Source organism: Corythoichthys intestinalis, chromosome 8 (assembly GCF_030265065.1).
Source record: "Corythoichthys intestinalis isolate RoL2023-P3 chromosome 8, ASM3026506v1, whole genome shotgun sequence".
Lineage (NCBI taxonomy): Eukaryota > Metazoa > Chordata > Actinopteri > Syngnathiformes > Syngnathidae > Corythoichthys > Corythoichthys intestinalis.
In genome coordinates this window covers 42,402,879-42,421,256 of record NC_080402.1, presented here as the reverse complement: position 1 = coordinate 42,421,256, position 18,378 = coordinate 42,402,879, and the positions used below count along the sequence as shown (strand labels likewise).

Below are 18,378 nucleotides of genomic sequence, written 5' to 3'. Positions count from 1 at the left end.
AGACGGCTAACTAGTTTCCTCTCTACCATTAGCCTACTTTTGTAAAGTCTTCCGCCATTGTAAACATCTGCCAATTTGCAAATATAATGTGAAAAATAGGAGAAAAAAAATCATGTTCAATGGAAAACTACTTGAAAAATTTTTTCCTAACCCATACATCTCAAAATAACACATTTTAGAGCTATAATTGCAATACCGTGATACCGTGAAATTGTGGTATTTTTGCTTAAGGTTACCATAGCATCAAAATCTCATGCCGGCACATGCCTAGTCCCAAGAAGGTTAGTGCAAGTGGTGAATAAAGAAAAAAGGTGACACTGAAATTAAGTTGGAAATGATAGAAAATATGAGCGTGGTGAGTGTGTGAGTGAACTGGCTCAACAATTTGGCCGGTCTCCTCCAACCTCCACTGGCAAGTCTCTATAAGTTAAGGTGACAATAAAAACACTTTTTTATTCCAGATTTATCATTATTATTCTAACATCGGCAAGGAAGTTGCCAGCTTCGTCAGGTTTTTAATTATTTATTTCAGAACTTGTGCAACACAACACAGCTACTGTCTGCCGTAGCCAACGCCAACAACATGAAAAGTAAAAACGTCCCACACTTCCACACCTCTCTCACTCTCTTGTCAGTTTCACAGTGCGTTCAGCAACAGCATGCAAAACACAACCGCCAAATTATTGTTATTATATCATTGTTATTCCGATTTGTATTTACAATTTGTTTTGCTATGTGTAATTGCTATTTGTCATTGTGCCAACAGTATTTATTAAGGATTTAGCTTACGTTTTTGGGCTGTGGAACAAAATAATCAAATTATAATGTATTCTTATAGAAAAATCCCGCTCGACATATGACAATTTCAACTTGAACGAAATAATCAAATTATAATGTATTCTTTTGGGAAAATGACGCTCGATATATGACAATTTCAACTTACAAACCAGATCCTGGAACGAATTTAATCCGTATGTAGGGGTACCACTGTGTTCGATTTGTGCGTACAAACATTGAAGGTGACACTGATGGTCAAATAATGTTTATCTGTAAAACATATCTTGGGCCAAATATCCCTAGCTTTTTTGTACATAGTTTGTATGTTATGAGACAAATGGAATGTTTGTGGAACACTGCTTTGCACAGCCTTGGGACAAATTCTTTCACATTTAATCAAAAAGTCTGGCTTCATACCATTGGGGTTGTCTCTGAGTTTCTTCTCCAGCTCCACACCCCTTTGCTCCAGCTCATCTAGCCGGATCTCCAGCTGACTCATTTCTCCATGAATGTTCTCCACTGGGATGTACTGATCTGACTGCACCTAAATCGGTTTGTCCATGGGGAGAATCATTGTGTTTGATTTGTGACACAATTACATGTACTGTAAGTAATATTAAATACAAAGCACAATAACATATTTTGAGTGCACAAGTACGAGTCCTGTGCGCATAAAAATGTTTTTGTGTGCATAAAAAACATTTTTTTTGGTTTATTTCACAATTAAATTTGGCATAAAACAACTATTTTCCATGTTCACCTTGCTTGCAGACATTCTTCTGCGTGTGCAATTCACTTCCCCCTGCTTGCAATTTACAAAGTACATATAAATTTAAAATCAACATACTGTATTCTTCCCTCAAATTATACTTTTTTTTTTGCTTTAAACTTTTGATCTTTCATCTACTGTATGTACTATTTTGAACAAAATATTGAAATTTGGCACTTTCCTCTCATTGCATTCAGTTCGTATTCAAAATTTGTAAAGTGTCCAAACTTTTTGGGGAATCTGCTTTTTATGTATATCTCAGTATTATGAATACCAGTATGTCTCAATGTTCAACCAATCAGGAGCCACGAGGTAGGGTACATTCTAATTGGCTGCTTAGCGTCCAAAAATAAGGTTTGATGCACATTACAAACATTTCAGTGCACACAAAACACACAGTAGTTCAATCAAAACACGTTTTTGTGGCTGGTATTTTTAATATTGCATACATTGAATATCCCGTTAGGCACAGAATTGAGGAATAAATCCAACAATTTAGAGAACCGGTTATGTGGCAAATTTGGAATGTTCCCTTTAAAAAAAATCAAAGGATTTGTACCTTGCGTTTGATAAGTGGGAAACCATGACCCGGAGCAGGGGGCCTGGACGGGCGTGGGCCCTTTGGGGCTTTTCTGTTGGATTTTGTAGGAGAAGGAGAAACTTTCCTGTTGAATGGATTTTCCTTACAAATGGGCTAAAACAAATACAGATAGTTAGTTTTTATGAACATTCTGTATTTGGAAATGATTCCGTTACCTTGTTATGTGATGGACTGGTGCCCGCAGCTAATGGGCTGGGTGAGGTTGTTGGACGTGGTGGAGAAGGTCCAGTCATTTTGGTGTCATGGCTACGACTGACTTGTGGGGTTGCTGGTGCGGAGCTTGCATTTGACTGTGCGGGAGATGTAAAGGAGCTCAGGCAGGAATGGGGCAGCCGCTCAGCTGAGGAGGAGGAGGAAGGTGAGGCGATAGAGGGCGAACAAATGGAAGGCTCAGAGACACTTTTGGTGAAACTGGTTTCCTGGTCACTGACTCCACCAGAGGCCGAACAGGGTTGTGAGGAGCTGTGGTCGGAGCCAGAAGACAAACTCTCCACACTAAGAGCTGGAGAGCAAGAAGAATGCTGAGAATGGGGAAGAACTGAGAGATAGACAAAGAAGTAAACCAAGGTGGCAGAAGTAAAACAGGAAAGTAGATGAAATAAAATAAACATGTTATGGGGAGGCAACGTGGCGAAAAAAATTACAATAAACATTTGTCAAATACTTAAATCTTGCAAACGTGGTGCTGATTTTCCCTTAGCAAGCTTTAAAAAACCATAAACATCTTAACACAGAACAAATTCGAGGACACAGTATACATAATAAAAATGTTTACACCCCAGGATTCACTGAGCTTAATCAGTGAGGTAATGAAAACATTAGAGATGTCACGATCGCATATTTTTTAGTCCGAGTCACCTGATTTTGAGAATCTGCCAACAATGAGCTTCCATCAGATACCAGAAAAAAATATATTATTATTACTTTTAATTTGAACAAAAGATTCAAACATGTTACTGCGCAGCCTTCATAATGTGAATTATTTTCAAACAAGAATAACATAGAAAAAAGCTTGTCTTTATTATAAATGCTTCATTGAGTGAGTCCACTCAAATCCACTCACGCTGCTGAGAACAGCCTCTCACTGAGTTTAACAATGATTGATACATGTGTGCCTTTGATCGTAGAGCTACCAAACTTCTCTGGCAAGATCAAAGCTATAAACCTGTCAATCATCGTTAACTTAAGTACCAAACGTAAGGACATTTTGGCCACACTGCTTAGCAGGAGAGAGGGTGAGAGACTGTGGCGCTGTACGAGCATGAAGCAGAAAAACATTTTTTAATTGAACATTTTTTTAAATTAAAAATCCGATCCTTTTTACCCGATTCTGATCATCTAAAAAAAAAAAATAGCGCGATTGGCCCAATTTCTGATCACGTGATCAGATCGGGACATCCCTAGAAAATCTTGACATGCACATCTATGTTAAACAATATTCTAACCTTGGTTAGCAGAAGGTGGCAGCGGTACACGAGGTGCAGGTCGTTTCTTGCTTTTGGCACTTCCTGGGCTAGTTGAGCGGGAAGAGTTTTCTGTGCTCTGGGTCGTGTCCACAGCAGAGGCTTCAGACACCTGTGTGATGTTGTACCATGGATGACTGGCTGCCAATGTAGCTGGAATCCCATTGCCTTCTTCATCCACCTCAGCCTCGTTCTTTTCATCGTCATCATCCTCAAATGGATTTGAGGGGACAGTAGGCGGACTGGAACCAGAGCCCTCCTCTTTAAGAGAACACACAGAGCCCGTGTTGGCAGGCGTTGTCAGTCCAGCGGGGGGAGGGGGAGGGGGTTTCTTCTTCTTGGTTTCTGATTGGACCAATGCAAGCCAGGGTGGGTCTTTGGGTTTATGCGTGCCACAGGACAAGCTGGACATTGAGACAGACACATGGAGCCATCACATAAGGGAAGACCATACAGTACATCCAAACAAAGACATGGTGTGGTAAACATTTAACATGATTTTTGTTTGGACAGGGAAAGCCTGTGATGATGTCGTGCAACAAATGAAAATGGAAATTTAGATACCTTCTTGGTGATTGGGATCTCTCTCTAGGTTTTGGTGGAGTGGGGGGCTTCTGATGTTCACCTATTGGCCCAAATCAAATGTAACATCATTAATTTTTATCTAAACTTATTTTCACATTAATCGTGATCACGCACCAGTTGCAAGGCTCTCTGCTGACCGGGGTAGCTTCACCCGTGGGGAAGGGCGGGGCGGTGGGCTTGCCTCAGCAACCCGTCTAGGTGCTGGAACTGGTCGGGCGAGGGCTTCATTTTGATTGACAGGTTTAGAGGGCGGGTCACCGTTATCCGTATTGTTGGTTAGTGTGTCTTCTACTGTTGATTGTTCATTTTCATCCTCATCACTCTCGTCGAAAGGGTTAGGGGGTGATGGGGGTCGGTGTTTCTCTTCTGTTTGTCCACTGTCATTGAGCAAATCTGTCTCTTCTAAAGTCACATCATTATTTGTTGGCACAGGAGTGACGATGACAGTTACGTTGGCTTGCAAGCCAGTGTCATTCACTTTGCCCAGAGGAGCTGGAGTCTCTTGCTGGTCCGTTTCAGTGGCTGAGGTGTGGGGGGCCATGCTGCGACCAATCCTCACCGACTGGACTACGATGGGTCTCTTGCTAAGATCTGGCCGGCCATTCAGGTTTGCTGACGCTTGCCTTGTAATGTGGTGAGTGCAGACCAAAGTCCCAGAATCGCTTCCTAGTTTGTAAGATCCGGGTAGCAAAGTGCTATGACACTCAGTGCACCTGAAAGAACAGACACATGAGAAGTTTAAATTCTAGAAAATCATATGACCTCTGACAAATGCACAGTAAATACAGTATAGTTGTACTGTACAAGACTTTTATTTCGTAACCAACTGATTCATCAGTTTTGCTCTACAACAGGAAGTTTGGAGTGCAAAAACGTGAGAGTCCTGGCCTCCTTTGCATCATACATCTGGTCTGATGGGAACGTCAATATCAACGTAGCCAACAAGGTTGCCAGATAAACAATTCGGTTCACTGGGTGACTGGCCTGCGTATCACATCTGTGGTCAGTAGTGATGGGACAAACTCGTGATACGATGCACTTTGTTATGCCAGGGTCACGATATGATGCATCATGATACGATATCAAAAAAATGTTTGGGAACAAAAACTGTTAATTAAAACTTATTTTTGTTTCAGTTGCATATGCAAATGTAGTACAGACTACAGTATAAAGCAGCTGCAAAACGCAACTGTTTAAAACCAAACTCGGTGGGAAAATTGTTTTTCCATAAATATGAATAACAAATTATAGCATTTGTTGCTTTTTGTTTATATAGCAATCCAAGCATATTCACATTTTCTTAAAGAGCCACAGAATTCTCAACACTGTTCACCTCCTGAGGGCTTCAAGGCCATTTGATAGAGACATAGAAAACCAAATGGCTGCAAAGCTTCATGGCTAAAGAAGTTTGGCTATCACTGCTCAATGCTCACTGCTAAGTTTCCTTATGAGACAGAATCTCTGCTGCCATGTGCTGTCAGCACTTGTCGTTCGACGACATGCAATGCGACACTGGAGACACAACTCATTTAATGCAAAACAAATGAAGGCCCCAACCCCATAGCTAAATAGATACATTCCACTAATCAACCTTGAAAAGGCATACCTGCGAAGTCAAAAAAACATTTTAGGTGACTCCCTCTTGAAGCTCATCAAGAGATCGTCAAGAGTGGAAAAAAGTAATCTGGGAAAAGGGTGGCTACTTTAAATATACTAAAATATTATACATGTTTATAGTTATTTCACCTTTTTTTGGTAAGTAAATAATTCCACACGTGGCCAAAATAGTTTTATTGCCTTCAGTGAGAATTTACAATATAAATAGTCATTAAAACAAAGAAAATGCACTCATAAGAAGGTGTGTTCAAACATTTGGCCTGTACTGTACATAACTTTCAAAGTTCATGGTCTATGCTAATTATTTCTTCAGTTACTGTTCCAGTTCTTTCATTGAATTCTAGTTAGGCTATTTAGTTTGTTGTTATGTGATCATTTTAGTTTCGTTTTGTGTACACGCACTCACGAATGTAAGTACCGTATGCACTCACGCACGCGGCGGTAAAACGCAGCCATGAAAATTACTGCCCTCATTTTTGTTTACCGTGCGATAAATGAACTTATTGCATATCGCGACAGGCTTAGCAACTTCAATAAAAAATGTCGTTAGTTAGTTAGTTAGATGGACTTACGATCTACAAGCTTGTTGTTTCCTGTCGTCTTCCAAAATTACAACTGGGTGACGGCGCTTAGAGTGTTCATTCCCAGCCGACGTCCAGCCAAGCTTGGCATTGAAGAGACTTTGTTCTTCAATGAACTTTGTTCCGTTGAAATAAGTCAATGTCTTGGCCATTCTGGTGCGCTTTTTTGGCTTTGTGCTGCTTTCCCCGCTTGTATACTGAGCGTCCGACATTCTTAGTTTTCCACGCATATATTTTTTAACCTTTCATTTACCGTCGATGGGATGTTGTGCTCGTCGACGCATTTACGTCGTCGGTGACGTCGACTAGTAGGGGCAGCTCTGAACGAAATAACCAAAATTCCAATACTGCTGTGACGCATTATTGGAATTGTGGTATACTGCCTGGTATACATAGTGCTCACCTGAAGCAATTTCGATGGTACAGCTTGCCGTCCACCAAAAACCGCTGAACCAGATGGACATGCTGCTGACAGGCGGTGCAGATGCTGCTGAGTGTGCCGCGCTGGGACACTTCCAGCCCCGTCATCTTGTTCTGGCTAGGCTAGTACATGCAGCCAGAATTCATTCCGCAGGGATAATACAGTGTGGAGACATTAGGGGAGGGGGGGAAGATGCAGATGAAGTAGGGGAAGATCAAACATGGAATCAGGATTCGAGGAATTGGATTTTTCATCTGGTTTACCTCTCTACATCTACCTGAATAAACAAAGTCACATCTACTATCCAACAGCATTATCAATTCAAATGTACAAGAAAAAAAACTTTTTAAATAAAGATATCACTTAATTCGTATGGAGTACAATGATCATAAACTTGAGTTATTAGTTGTTAAAAATTCATGCACCATTGGTTAATAATGATACTTTGACATTTAAATTACAAAGGTCAGATTTACAGTGTTATTTGACAGTTTTTAAATGGGGTAAAAGGAGATTAGTGGTTAGCAGCAGCGTATTCCAAAGCAAGACACACAATGTTAGGGTAATATAACACTAGTAAATAAACTGACCTATCTTTTTAAGTTTCATCTCTTAGCCCCCCACAATCCCATCCTACTGCCTAGGCTCAGGAACAGAGAATGGAGGGGGGGTCAGATTTGGGGAGGGAGACGTACAGGACGAGGGAGTGGAATGGATTTCCATCTGAAGAAGTGATGATGCCAGTACATGGGAGTGAAGGATAGAGGAAAGAAGATGATGGCATGCCAAAAAGAAGAGAGACAGGATACAGATGCTATCTTTATGGTCTACTACTGTGTTCCCTTACAGGTAAGAGGGAAATATACACATACAGAAAAGGAAGGATGGGATTTTGTATTTTACAGAGTTTGATGATATTACACACGGATAGTACATATGGATATTTCAAACTGCCTAGCAACACACAAATTGTGGATAAAGATTAAACATGATTAATTATTATTCATGGACGAAGTTACAAAATCGACCAGAAGTAAACCATGCAGTTTTAAAGAAGAAACAAACTGCCATTAGTTTTCCCAGTCAACGCATGCATAAGGCAAACTCCTTTTTGTTTTTATTAACATACAGTATATTCATGTTTTTCTCAAGTTTTTTTTCTTACCTCTGTCTCCACCTCTTTCTCCTCCAATGGTGTGGGAGGCCTTTTCTGGGCTGGCTCATTATGACAAACAGATCCTAGCCTCTTCATGCAGGGAATGTTTGCTGTAAGAGTAGATTAATAATTTTAGCCTATTTACAGAATCTAAAGCAAATATAAATGACTAGTTATATTAATAACTTTACCTAGCCATCTGACAATGTGAGATGAGATTAAACAATTAAATAAAACAACTTCAATCGAGAGGCTACATGTATTCTAGACTGGTCTTCCAGTCCACCACTAGGGACAAACAATCATTCACACCTACACCAATAGAGAATGCTTCATGTCTTGTAAGTGCATGTTTTTGGATGGTGGGAGGAAGCCATAGTAATTTGAGGGGAAAAAATATACAAACAAATGGGAGAACATTATAATTCTAAACAATAAGGGCACATCTGAAATTCAACCCAGAATCTATTGACTATGAGAACACTGAGCCATCACCTCTCGGACCATATTGATCGAAAATTGAGGTTTATAGTCTCTTTTTCTTTAAACTTTGTTATGAACAGTAGGTCAACAGTTTTTTTCAGGCAGTTCTGTGTACTAACCTTGAGTTTTGTTATTGAAGAAGTTGTAGTACTGGGAGACATAAGTTATGATGCTAAGCCTGTCAGGAACCTTCATGGACACCATGTCTTCTGGGTCCAACAGCGCAGGTATCCCTAGCTGTGCCTCTGCCACTTCAAAGGCCTATGTAAAGCAAAAAATAGAAAATGGCCAACACAGTCTCTCATTTGTCTTCGGCAAAGATTTGTAATCATCCTGTAAGTGAGGCCATAAACAGGTTATGGAGTGACACAATCACGCAAGCTTATTCATGCCCGGCAAGCAGCAAATACTTTGGACTTAAAACCTACTTCCCAAACTAGTGGGGTGTTACATCATCATCTAGTTGTAAAGTAGTGTTTTGTTCCTTTGACACAAGATGTACAGCAGCAAAAATTACAGGCTAGCTTCAGTTCAATAACATTACATGTATGATTCTGGACAGGCGCTCGTTCACTTAAGCAGATGCATATAGAACTTCAGACAGTAAATTGCACGTGAAGTGGATAGGGCTAAACTAATAATGCGACAACTAAAATGTTAATTGCTATAATTGAAAATGGTGTTACTAAAAACAAATAAATAAAGATGCATTTCATAGTAGCGTCTCGAAAAACTAACTAATTCAAGACCATATCCATCCATTGGAAAATAATTTCACCCCCAAAGGGGGGTGCTGCAAAAAACGTTTGGGAACCGCTACTCCAATTCAACAAATTGTATGTGTGAGCACCAGATTACAGTGCTGGCCAAAAGTATTGGCACCCCTGCAATTCTGTCAGATAATGCTCAATTTCTCCCAATAAATGATTGCAATTACTGTACAAATGATTTGGTAGTACTATCTTCTAGGGTTGTTCCGATCATGTTTTTTTGCTCCCGATCCGATCCCGATCGTTTTAGTTTGAGTATCTGCCGATCCCGATATTTCCCGATCCGATCGCTTTTTTTTGCTCCCGATTCAATTCCAATCATTCCCGATAATTTTTCTCGATCATATACATTTTGGCAATGCATTAAGAAAAAAATGAATAAAACTCGGACGAATATACAGTTGTGGTCAAAAGTTTACATACACTTGTGAAGAACATAATGTCATGGCTCTCTTGAGTTTCCAGTTATTTCTACAACTCTGATTTTTCTCCGATAGAGTGATTGGAACAGATACTTCTTTGTCACAAAAAACATTCATGAAGTTTGGTTCTTTTATTATGGGTTAACAGAAAAAGTGATCAAATCTGCTGGGTCAAAAATATACATACAGCAACACGAATTAGCAATTTCTTGTGAGTGATTATTGACTTGAACAATCATTGACTTGAACAAGTCAGGAAAGTCACTTGGAGCCATTTCAAAGCAGCTGCAGGTCCCAAGAGCAACAGTGCAAACAATTGTTTGTAAGTATAAAGTGCATGGCACTGTTTTGTCACTGCCACGATCAGGAAGAAAACGCAAGCTATCACCTGCTGCTGAGAGAAAATTGGTCAGGAGGGTGAAGATTCAACCGAGAATCACCAAAAGCAGATCTGCCAAGAATTAGAAGCTGCTGGAATACAGGTGTCAGTGTCCACAGTCAAGCATGTTTTGCATCTCCATAGACTGAGAGGCTGCCGTGCAAGAAGGAAGCCCTTGCTCCAAAAGCGGCACCTTAAGGCTCGACTGAAGTTTGCTGCTGATCACATGGACAAAGATAAGACCTTCTGGAAGAAAGTTCTGTGGTCAGACGAAACAAAAATCGAGCTGTTTGGCCACAATGCCCAGCAATATGTTTGGAGGAGAAAAGGTGAGGCCTTTAACCCCAAGTATACCATGCCTACCGTCAAGCACGGTGGTGGTAGTATTATGCTGTGGGGCTGTTTTCCTGCCAATGGAACTGGTGCTTTACAGAGAGTAAATGGGATAATGAAGAAGGAGGATTACCTTCAAATTCTTCAAGATAACCTAACGTCATCAGCCCGAAGATTGGGTCTTGGGCGCAGTTGGGTGTTCCAATAGGACAATGACCCCAAACACACATCAAAAGAGGTAATGGAATGGCTCGAATGGCCTTCCCAAAGTCCTGACTTAAAGTGCTTGTGACACGAAAAAGCATGTTTATTTCATAATACACGCGGTATTTTATGCTCCTGAATGATATGGACCGCTTGGATGTGTGTGGAAGCGATCGCTATATTTATTTAGTTTTTTGAATCCCGCGCCAGGAAAATGAGTTACTTCCAGCTTCGGTCTCGCATTGAGGAGGAGGGCGCTGTGACGTGTACGGTAGAAGACGTCCTCTTCACGCTACAGTGTACTGTTGTGTATGAGGACGAAGGATTCAGCTGATTTTGCGGATTAATACTTTTATTTTTTGCATCACGCCAGCCAAACGGCTGCAGAAAAATCATTCTGTATGCGGGAGAGGCGTATGCGCCTTTTTGGAGTTTCAAAAGGTTCCCATTCACCGTGGATATTTACTGTGGGACCATTGGACTTACAAGGAGGTGAGTAAACATCTTGTTTTGTATTATGTCAAATGCGAATACAGTGATTACAAAGTAAACACTATAAAATTCCTTTAAATAAAGGACTACTTACGTTTGATCATTGATAGGCATGTAAAAAGCTATCCTCATGTCCATTAGCAGTTAGCTGTTAGCACGTTAGCTGCACAACAATTCCAGCCACCCTCCTCCAGCGAACGAACTGTAAATGGCTCTCCGCCGGGCGGTTTGCCGATCCGCAAAGAAACTCGACAACCGGGTCGTCATGTCAAATAATCCAGGCTAGTTATGTGTGATTTTCCACTTCGAAGACTTTGAAACATCCCTCAGTTCGGGTTAGCATGTCGGCTAGCTGTCACTCCTTCTGGTCTGTTTACATTCTCCGAAGCCGGGGAAGGGAAATGACATATGTCCGATTTAGGTGTCATAAAATATCGTTCGGGAGGTGTGACAGTAAAGGTAAAGTCGACTGTTTTGACCATTATGGAGTAATTTTGCCATGTCGTCTTGAATAAATGGATTTTTATTATTTTATATTCCATTTAGCACAAGATTGTTATTTGTCATGACCATGCCATTTATTTAGCAATTGGGGAAAGTACTTGGGTAAAAAGAATATCCTGTAAAAATATTGAAGTAAAGAGACAGAAACAATGACATTTTGCCGCTCTCTTCGTCGCGTTTTCCTCATTGTGAATAGTTCCCCCTCGACGGGCTGACTGGTCCTTCTCAAGCCATTTATATAGCTATTGGGGAAAAATACTTGGATAAAAAGAATATCCTGTAAAAATATTGGGAGTAGAGAGACTGAAACAATGACATTTTGCAGCTGTCTTCGTCGCGTTTTCCTCGTTCTGAACAATTCCCCCTCAATGGGCTGAATTGTAAAACCGATGAGCCTAGTCTACCGCTGACGTCATCCACCTGTTGGGGACGCTAAAGCCCTATAATTGTAGGCGTGGCTAACCGGCAGATTAAAAGACTAATTTCTCGTCATCTGCGCTTTGCTAAATTGTTGTATATAGTCGAATCGTCTCAAAATATGATTTTAATTCACATAATAATGCCATTTAAGACTTTTTTTCTGGTGTCGTATGCTCTTTAAACCCCATTGAGAACTTGTGGACAATGCTGAAGAAACAAGTCCATGTCAGAAAGCCATCAAATTTAACTGAACTGCACCAATTCTGTCAAGAGGAGTGGTCAAAGATTCAACCAGAAGCTTGCCAGAAGCTTGTGGATGGCTACCTAAAGCGCCTAATTGACGTGAAAATGGCCAAGGGACATGTTACCAAATATTAGCGCTGTTGTATGTATATTTTTGACCCAGCAGATTTGATCACTTTTTTCTGTTCACCCATAATAAAGTCATAAAAGAACCAAACTTCATGAATGTTTTTTTGTGACAAAGAAGTATCTGTTCCAATCACTCTATCAGAGAAAATTCAGAGTTGTAGAAATAACTGGAAACTCAAGAGAGCCATGACATTATGTTCTTCACAAGTGTATGTAAACTTTTGCCCACAACTGTATACATTCAACATACAGTACATAAGTACTGTATTTGTTTATTATGACAATAAATCCTCAAGATGGCATTTACATTATTAACATTCTTTCTGTGAGAGGGATCCACGGATAGAAAGACTTGTGACTTTGTGTATTATGACAAAATATTGCCATCTAGTGTGTTTGTTGAGCTTTCAGTAAATGATACTGCAGCATGCCCCAATGCATGATGGGAAGTGAAACCATGAGGGGAACTGGGAAGTAGCTAGCAATGGATATATCTTCTCTGCTTTGGGGAATAAGTTGAGGGGTTAAGGCAAAGATCTATAGCCACCTTGCTTCCCGACATTGCATCCCAAAATATTTCTAATTTTAGGGAGAGGGATTACAAGGTTTAAGCCAAGTTAAGCACAATTTCAAAGGCTGACAAAATTCACCCTACTAATCTGGCGCTGCCTTATGTCTCTCTATATAAGTAAAGCAGCGTCATAACAGATTGAGCGTGATAGCGAGTGAGAGGGCCGTGCAGCAAATACATTAATAATGCCAAATATTTTAATGTGACACATTATTTCATAACTTAAACGCCACCGATATTGGGATATATTTGATAACCCTACATTAAGTCTAAAGACTCTGGATGAGTGTAACATATTATGTCTGTAACGATAAATACAATTAAAAAACGATTAAATTAAAATATATATGTATTAATGTAAGGCATGGCCGATATTTTTTTGCCGATTCCGATACTTTGAAAATGACGTGATCGGACCCGATCGATTGGCATCACATCTCTACTTCATTTATTTTGCTTTCAATGAAAAAACACAAAAGAGAATCAATCAATCAATCAACTTTATTTGTATAGCACATTTTTAAAAATCCGCAAAGGAGTCCAACGTGCTTTACATACCATAAAACAGCTAAATAAAACACATCAAAATAAATAAAAGACGAGGTCATAAACAGTTATTGCACATTAAAAGCTAAAGAAAAATAAAATGTTTTAAGGCGTGATTTGAAATCCGTAGGTGAACAGGCCTGTCTAATAGTAAGTGGTAATTGGTTCCACAGCCTGGGCGCCATCACCGCAAATGCATGGTCACCCCTAAGCTTCAGCCTTGATCTTGGGACTTCTAGAAGCAGGTGGTCAGCTGATCTGAGGGTTCTGGTTGGACTGTAAGGCTGAAGCAGTTCTGACAGATATGGTGGCGCAAGATTATTCAAACATTTAAAAACAAATAAAAATATCTTAAAATGTATCCGGTAATGTACTGGGAGCCAGCGAAGAGATGCTAAAATCGGGGTGATATGTTCGCGTCTGCGGGTTCTAGTTAGGAGTCGAGCAGCAGAGTTTTGTACAAGTTGCAGACGGGCCAGTGCAACCTGACCGACGCCTGCATACAAAGAATTACCATAATCCAGCAGAGTCATGACAAAAGCAAGAATCAATTTCTCCAAATCAGAGCATGAAACAATAGATTTCACCTTAGCAATCTGGCGAAGCTGATAAAAACAGTCCCGCACAACACAAGAAATCTGCTTCTCAAATTTAAAATCAGAATCAAATTTGACCCCCAGATTTTTCACATAGTTCTTAAGAAACGGAGACAATGAACCGAGGTCCACATTCAGGGAGGCCTGGCTACTTGGTCCGCACACCATGACTTCAGTCTTGCTTTCATTCAAACTTAAAAAAAAATAGTGATAGCCACGACTTTATATCATTGAGGCATTCAATGAGTTGACAGAAAGTGCCATTTTGCGCCATTGGAAAATAAATCTGACAGTCATCATCAGCATACAAATGAAATGAAACACCATGTTTCCTAAAAACAGAACCAAGAGACAATAAATAAAGAGAAAATAAAAGAGGGCCGAGAACAGATCCCTGAGGAACCCCGTGTGCAAGCGATATCTTTTTGGACATGAAATTTTTACACAAAAACTCCGCTCATTTAGGTACGACTTGAACCATTCAAGAATGGAAAAAAAATTAAATCATCATTTTACACAAAACTCCAAAAATGCGCCGGACAAAAGTATTTGCACCCTTTGAAAAATCATGGGATGCTTGTTTTAATTTGTGTAGTTTAAAGCACCTGTTACTTACCTGTGGCACATAACAGGTGGTGGCAATAACTAAATCACACTTGCAACCAGTTAAAATGGATTAAAGTTGACTCAACCTCTGTGGTGTGTCCTTGTGTGTACCACATTGAGCATGGAGAAAAGAAAGTAGACCAAAGAACTGTCTGAGGACTTCAGAAGCAAAATTGGACGCATGGGTTTTCGCAAGGCTACAAGTCCATCTCCAAAGACCTGAATGTTCCTGCGTCTACCGTGCACAGTGTCATCAATAAGTGCAAAGCCGATGGCTAACCTCCCTAGATGTGGACAGAAAAGAAAACTTGACGAGAAATTTCAAGAAAAGATTGTGCGGATGGTGGATTAAGAACCTCGACCAACATCCCAACAAGTTCAAGCTGTCCTGCAGTCCAAGGGTACAACAGTGTCAACCCGTACTATCCATAGGCGTAGGCGAAGGTGAATGAAAAGGGACTCTATGGTAGGATACCCAGGAAGACCCCACTTCTGACCCAGAGACATAAAAAAGCCAGGTTGGAGTTGCCAAAGCTTACCTGAGAAAGCCAAAAACGTTTTGGAAGAATGTTCTCTGGTCAGATGAGACAAAAGTAGAGCTTTTTGGGAAAATACATCATCATAGAGTTTACAGGGGAAAATGAGGCCTTCAAAGAAAAGAACATGGTCCCTACAGTCAAACATGGCGGAGGTTCCCTGATGTTTTGGGCTTGCTTTGCTTCCTCTGGCACTGGACTGCTTGACCGTGTGCATGACATTATGAAGTCTGAAGACTACCAACACTTTTTGCAGCATAATGTAGGGGCTAGTGTGAGAAAGCTGGGTCTCCCTCAGAGGTCATGGGTCTTCCAGCAGGACAATGACCCAAAACACACTTCAAAAAGCACTAGAAAATGGTTTGAGACAAAGCACTGGAGATTTCTAAAGTGGCCAGCAATGAGTCCAGAACTGAATACAATAAAACACCTGTGGAGAGATCTGAAAATGGCAGTTTGGAGAAGGCATCCTTTAAGTCTCAGAGACCTGGAGCAGTTGGCCAAAGAAGAATGGTCTAAAATTCCAGAAGAGCATTGTAAGAATCTCATTGATGGATACCGGAAGCGGTTGTTCGCAGTTATTTTATCTAAAGCTTGTGCTACCAAGTATTAGGCTGAGGGTGCTATACTTTTGTCTGGCCCATTTTTGTGTAAAATGATAATAATTTTTTTTTTCTCTTTTTTCCTCTTTTGTTTTCTCATTGCAAGAAAAAATGAATGAAGATATTACCACCAAAGCATTTGTAATTGCAATCATTTTCTGGGAGAAATTGAGCATTATCTGACAGAATTGCAGGGATGCTTTCGACCAGCACTGTATAATAAACTGCGGTAACATAATGACCAGGACATTTAACAGGTCGAATATGAGTTGATTACTTGTTGTTACTATTTGTTGAGAAAGATCACTGGGGAGGGCTTTAATGAACACTCAAAGTAGAAAAAGACTTAAATAATTGCATGTGCTCCTCATTTGCAGTCAGAAATAGCTTACTCGTGCTTAAGCCTCAGGGATATAAGAAACGATTTGCTTTCACTTATTAGTCAGCAGATTTGGTTTCTGGTTCTTTAGCAAACATCTTTTTCTGAGAGCTAAGAAGGAGGTTAGTAGCAGTGAAGTCCTGCCAAAGTTTAGCTCACACTGACAGTGAGGAGCCTCCCATTTCAGCACTGAACATACCCTTTCTGACAGAGGAACTCTTAACAAGAAAAATGTTAAGTCCGTGCTAATGTCATCATCAGCACTAATATAACAAAAAAACAGTGCTCCTTCTTTATAATTTTAAGGCAAGACTACCCATATTTAGGTGTGAACAAGATATTATTTTAATTATGATTGCTATATCTGAATGAAAGCACAGGCATGAACAGCAAACATCCTTATAAAACAAATTAACTTACCAGTCGGTTGTTCTCATAGATGTCATCTTTAGATAGTGAGCCAAAGTCTCTGCAACCAGATACACAAAAAACATGAACTTGTTAAAAATTGTCTCGTCTGGGCCGGCTTATTAAGCGGAAAAACAACTATGGGAGTTACACCGTAGTGACCTACTTATGTTAAAAACCAGTGAAAAAAAGGTGTTTGAGCCACCTGATGGACAGACCAACTAAGCCGTTAAGCTTTTTAACTGCTACTCTTTGCAAGTACAAACCCCTTCTACATAGCAATGAAGCAGGCAGGGGAAAAGGACAAAAAGGAAAAAGTGGTAGTGGTGCCATGATGATTACAAAGGCCCTGGAGCAAGGAAGCCAGACTCTCACCAGTAAACATCCTGCTGTAAAAGTGGAAAATATCTGAGGTGCTCCTGGTTGAAAGTGTGCTTGTCTGTAAAGGCATCTCGGAAAGACTTTCAAAGTTTGAATAACACTGCAGCGGGAAAAAACACAGGAACGAAGGCTTGTAGAGACTGTACGTGTAAAAACCAAGTGTGCCAAATCCCCAGAAAACCATACGCGCACACGATAACATCTTGATATGGCGATATATCGTGATTATTTTGCCATCCAATGTGTTATCGATATGCTCCCGGCATCGGGAAACACACACGCAAAAAAATTAAGCATTTCAACTCAAAAGCAACTATTAAGGAGCGAAACATTTTTGTTTTATTCTGTTGTTTTTAAGATGAGGAAGAATGTGGCTGATATCTCGAATGATGAAGAGAAGGCGGAAGCGCTCAAACCAATGCTTGTGGCAACAAAGGTCATGTGCGAAGAAAAAAGACCCAAGATTTCTATCATTGCTCCACTCCAAGCTCAATTGCTAACTTAAACCTCCAGCAGAGAAAGATTCACCTCTGGTTCGAGAAATTGAGGGTGCCATTCATCACGATCTCTCCAAGAGATATCAGCATTTGTGGTTTGTTCCCTCTATTTGTGCAGTAGATTTATATTTTACAGCAATGTTGCACAGAATAGGTGTCATTGTTTAGTAAAGGACCCAATAAAGAGTATTTTTTTCTATGTTGAAATATCTTGTTTTTCATTTTAAATGTTGTGCATAGAATATCGTATATCGATTTTCTGACCAATGTATCGATCATCGCTGAATCAGATAGTAAGATAATAATTGTTATCGGGAGCCTTCTATTGCTAATTGTATCGTATCCTAAGGTGCCCTGAGGTTCTCATCCCTAGTGTGCGCAACCCCCCCCCCCCCACACACACACACACACACACGCACACAGGTTATGTGAGTTCACTTTAAAGTGGTTGCCAAGTGCATTAAACACAATCAGCAGCAGCTCCAATTTAAAGACTGCGCTAGAAAAAGACGCGTCAGGACTAAACTGCAACTCTGCCAAATCTGTTCAGGATAATTTTGGTGTGTCATGATGCGAGTTGTTACACGCTCACAAGATGGACAGTGAAATGAGGTCACCATGACTGTGCTTCATTACAGAATTTATTTTTGGCAACTGTACAGCTGTGAGTGACATAGTTAATACTGTATGTATGTATTTATGTATCACACATTATACACCTGTTGATCATTTGTAGGAAATGTCAAACTATACCATCCAAAGATTGGAGTTTTCACAATAGTAAATGGAGCAAAAATCATGGATCCATAATTTATTATTAGTTTCTAGTAGAAATATTCGTTCGGCCTGCTACAAAGGCTAAAAGAAAATACACCGTTAAAAACACCAAATTGACATTATTGTACTT

The 18,378-nt window shown here is 40.2% G+C and overlaps 1 protein-coding gene across 4 annotated transcripts in view; it reads right to left on the bottom strand.

Moving 5' to 3' along the window:
• micall1a (MICAL-like 1a) overlaps positions 1 to 18,378 on the bottom strand; it is a 30,445-nt gene that overhangs the window by 6,062 nt on the left and 6,005 nt on the right. For 2 of the 4 annotated variants that reach the window (XM_057844372.1, XM_057844373.1), the window contains exons 2-11: positions 16,606 to 16,654; positions 8,573 to 8,714; positions 7,980 to 8,080; positions 6,797 to 6,936; positions 4,310 to 4,908; positions 4,175 to 4,235; positions 3,593 to 4,014; positions 2,303 to 2,685; positions 2,106 to 2,240; positions 1,195 to 1,321 (exon numbers count right to left, since the gene is read on the bottom strand). In XM_057844372.1, coding sequence (XP_057700355.1) covers positions 1,195 to 1,321; positions 2,106 to 2,240; positions 2,303 to 2,685; positions 3,593 to 4,014; positions 4,175 to 4,235; positions 4,310 to 4,908; positions 6,797 to 6,936; positions 7,980 to 8,080; positions 8,573 to 8,714; positions 16,606 to 16,654 — 2,159 coding nt within the window. Of the gene's footprint in view, positions 1 to 1,194; positions 1,322 to 2,105; positions 2,241 to 2,302; positions 2,686 to 3,592; positions 4,015 to 4,174; positions 4,236 to 4,309; positions 4,909 to 6,796; positions 6,937 to 7,404; positions 7,756 to 7,979; positions 8,081 to 8,572; positions 8,715 to 16,605; positions 16,655 to 18,378 lie in introns of those variants that run through there. The other 2 variants (XM_057844374.1, XM_057844375.1) reach the window with 2 other exon arrangements.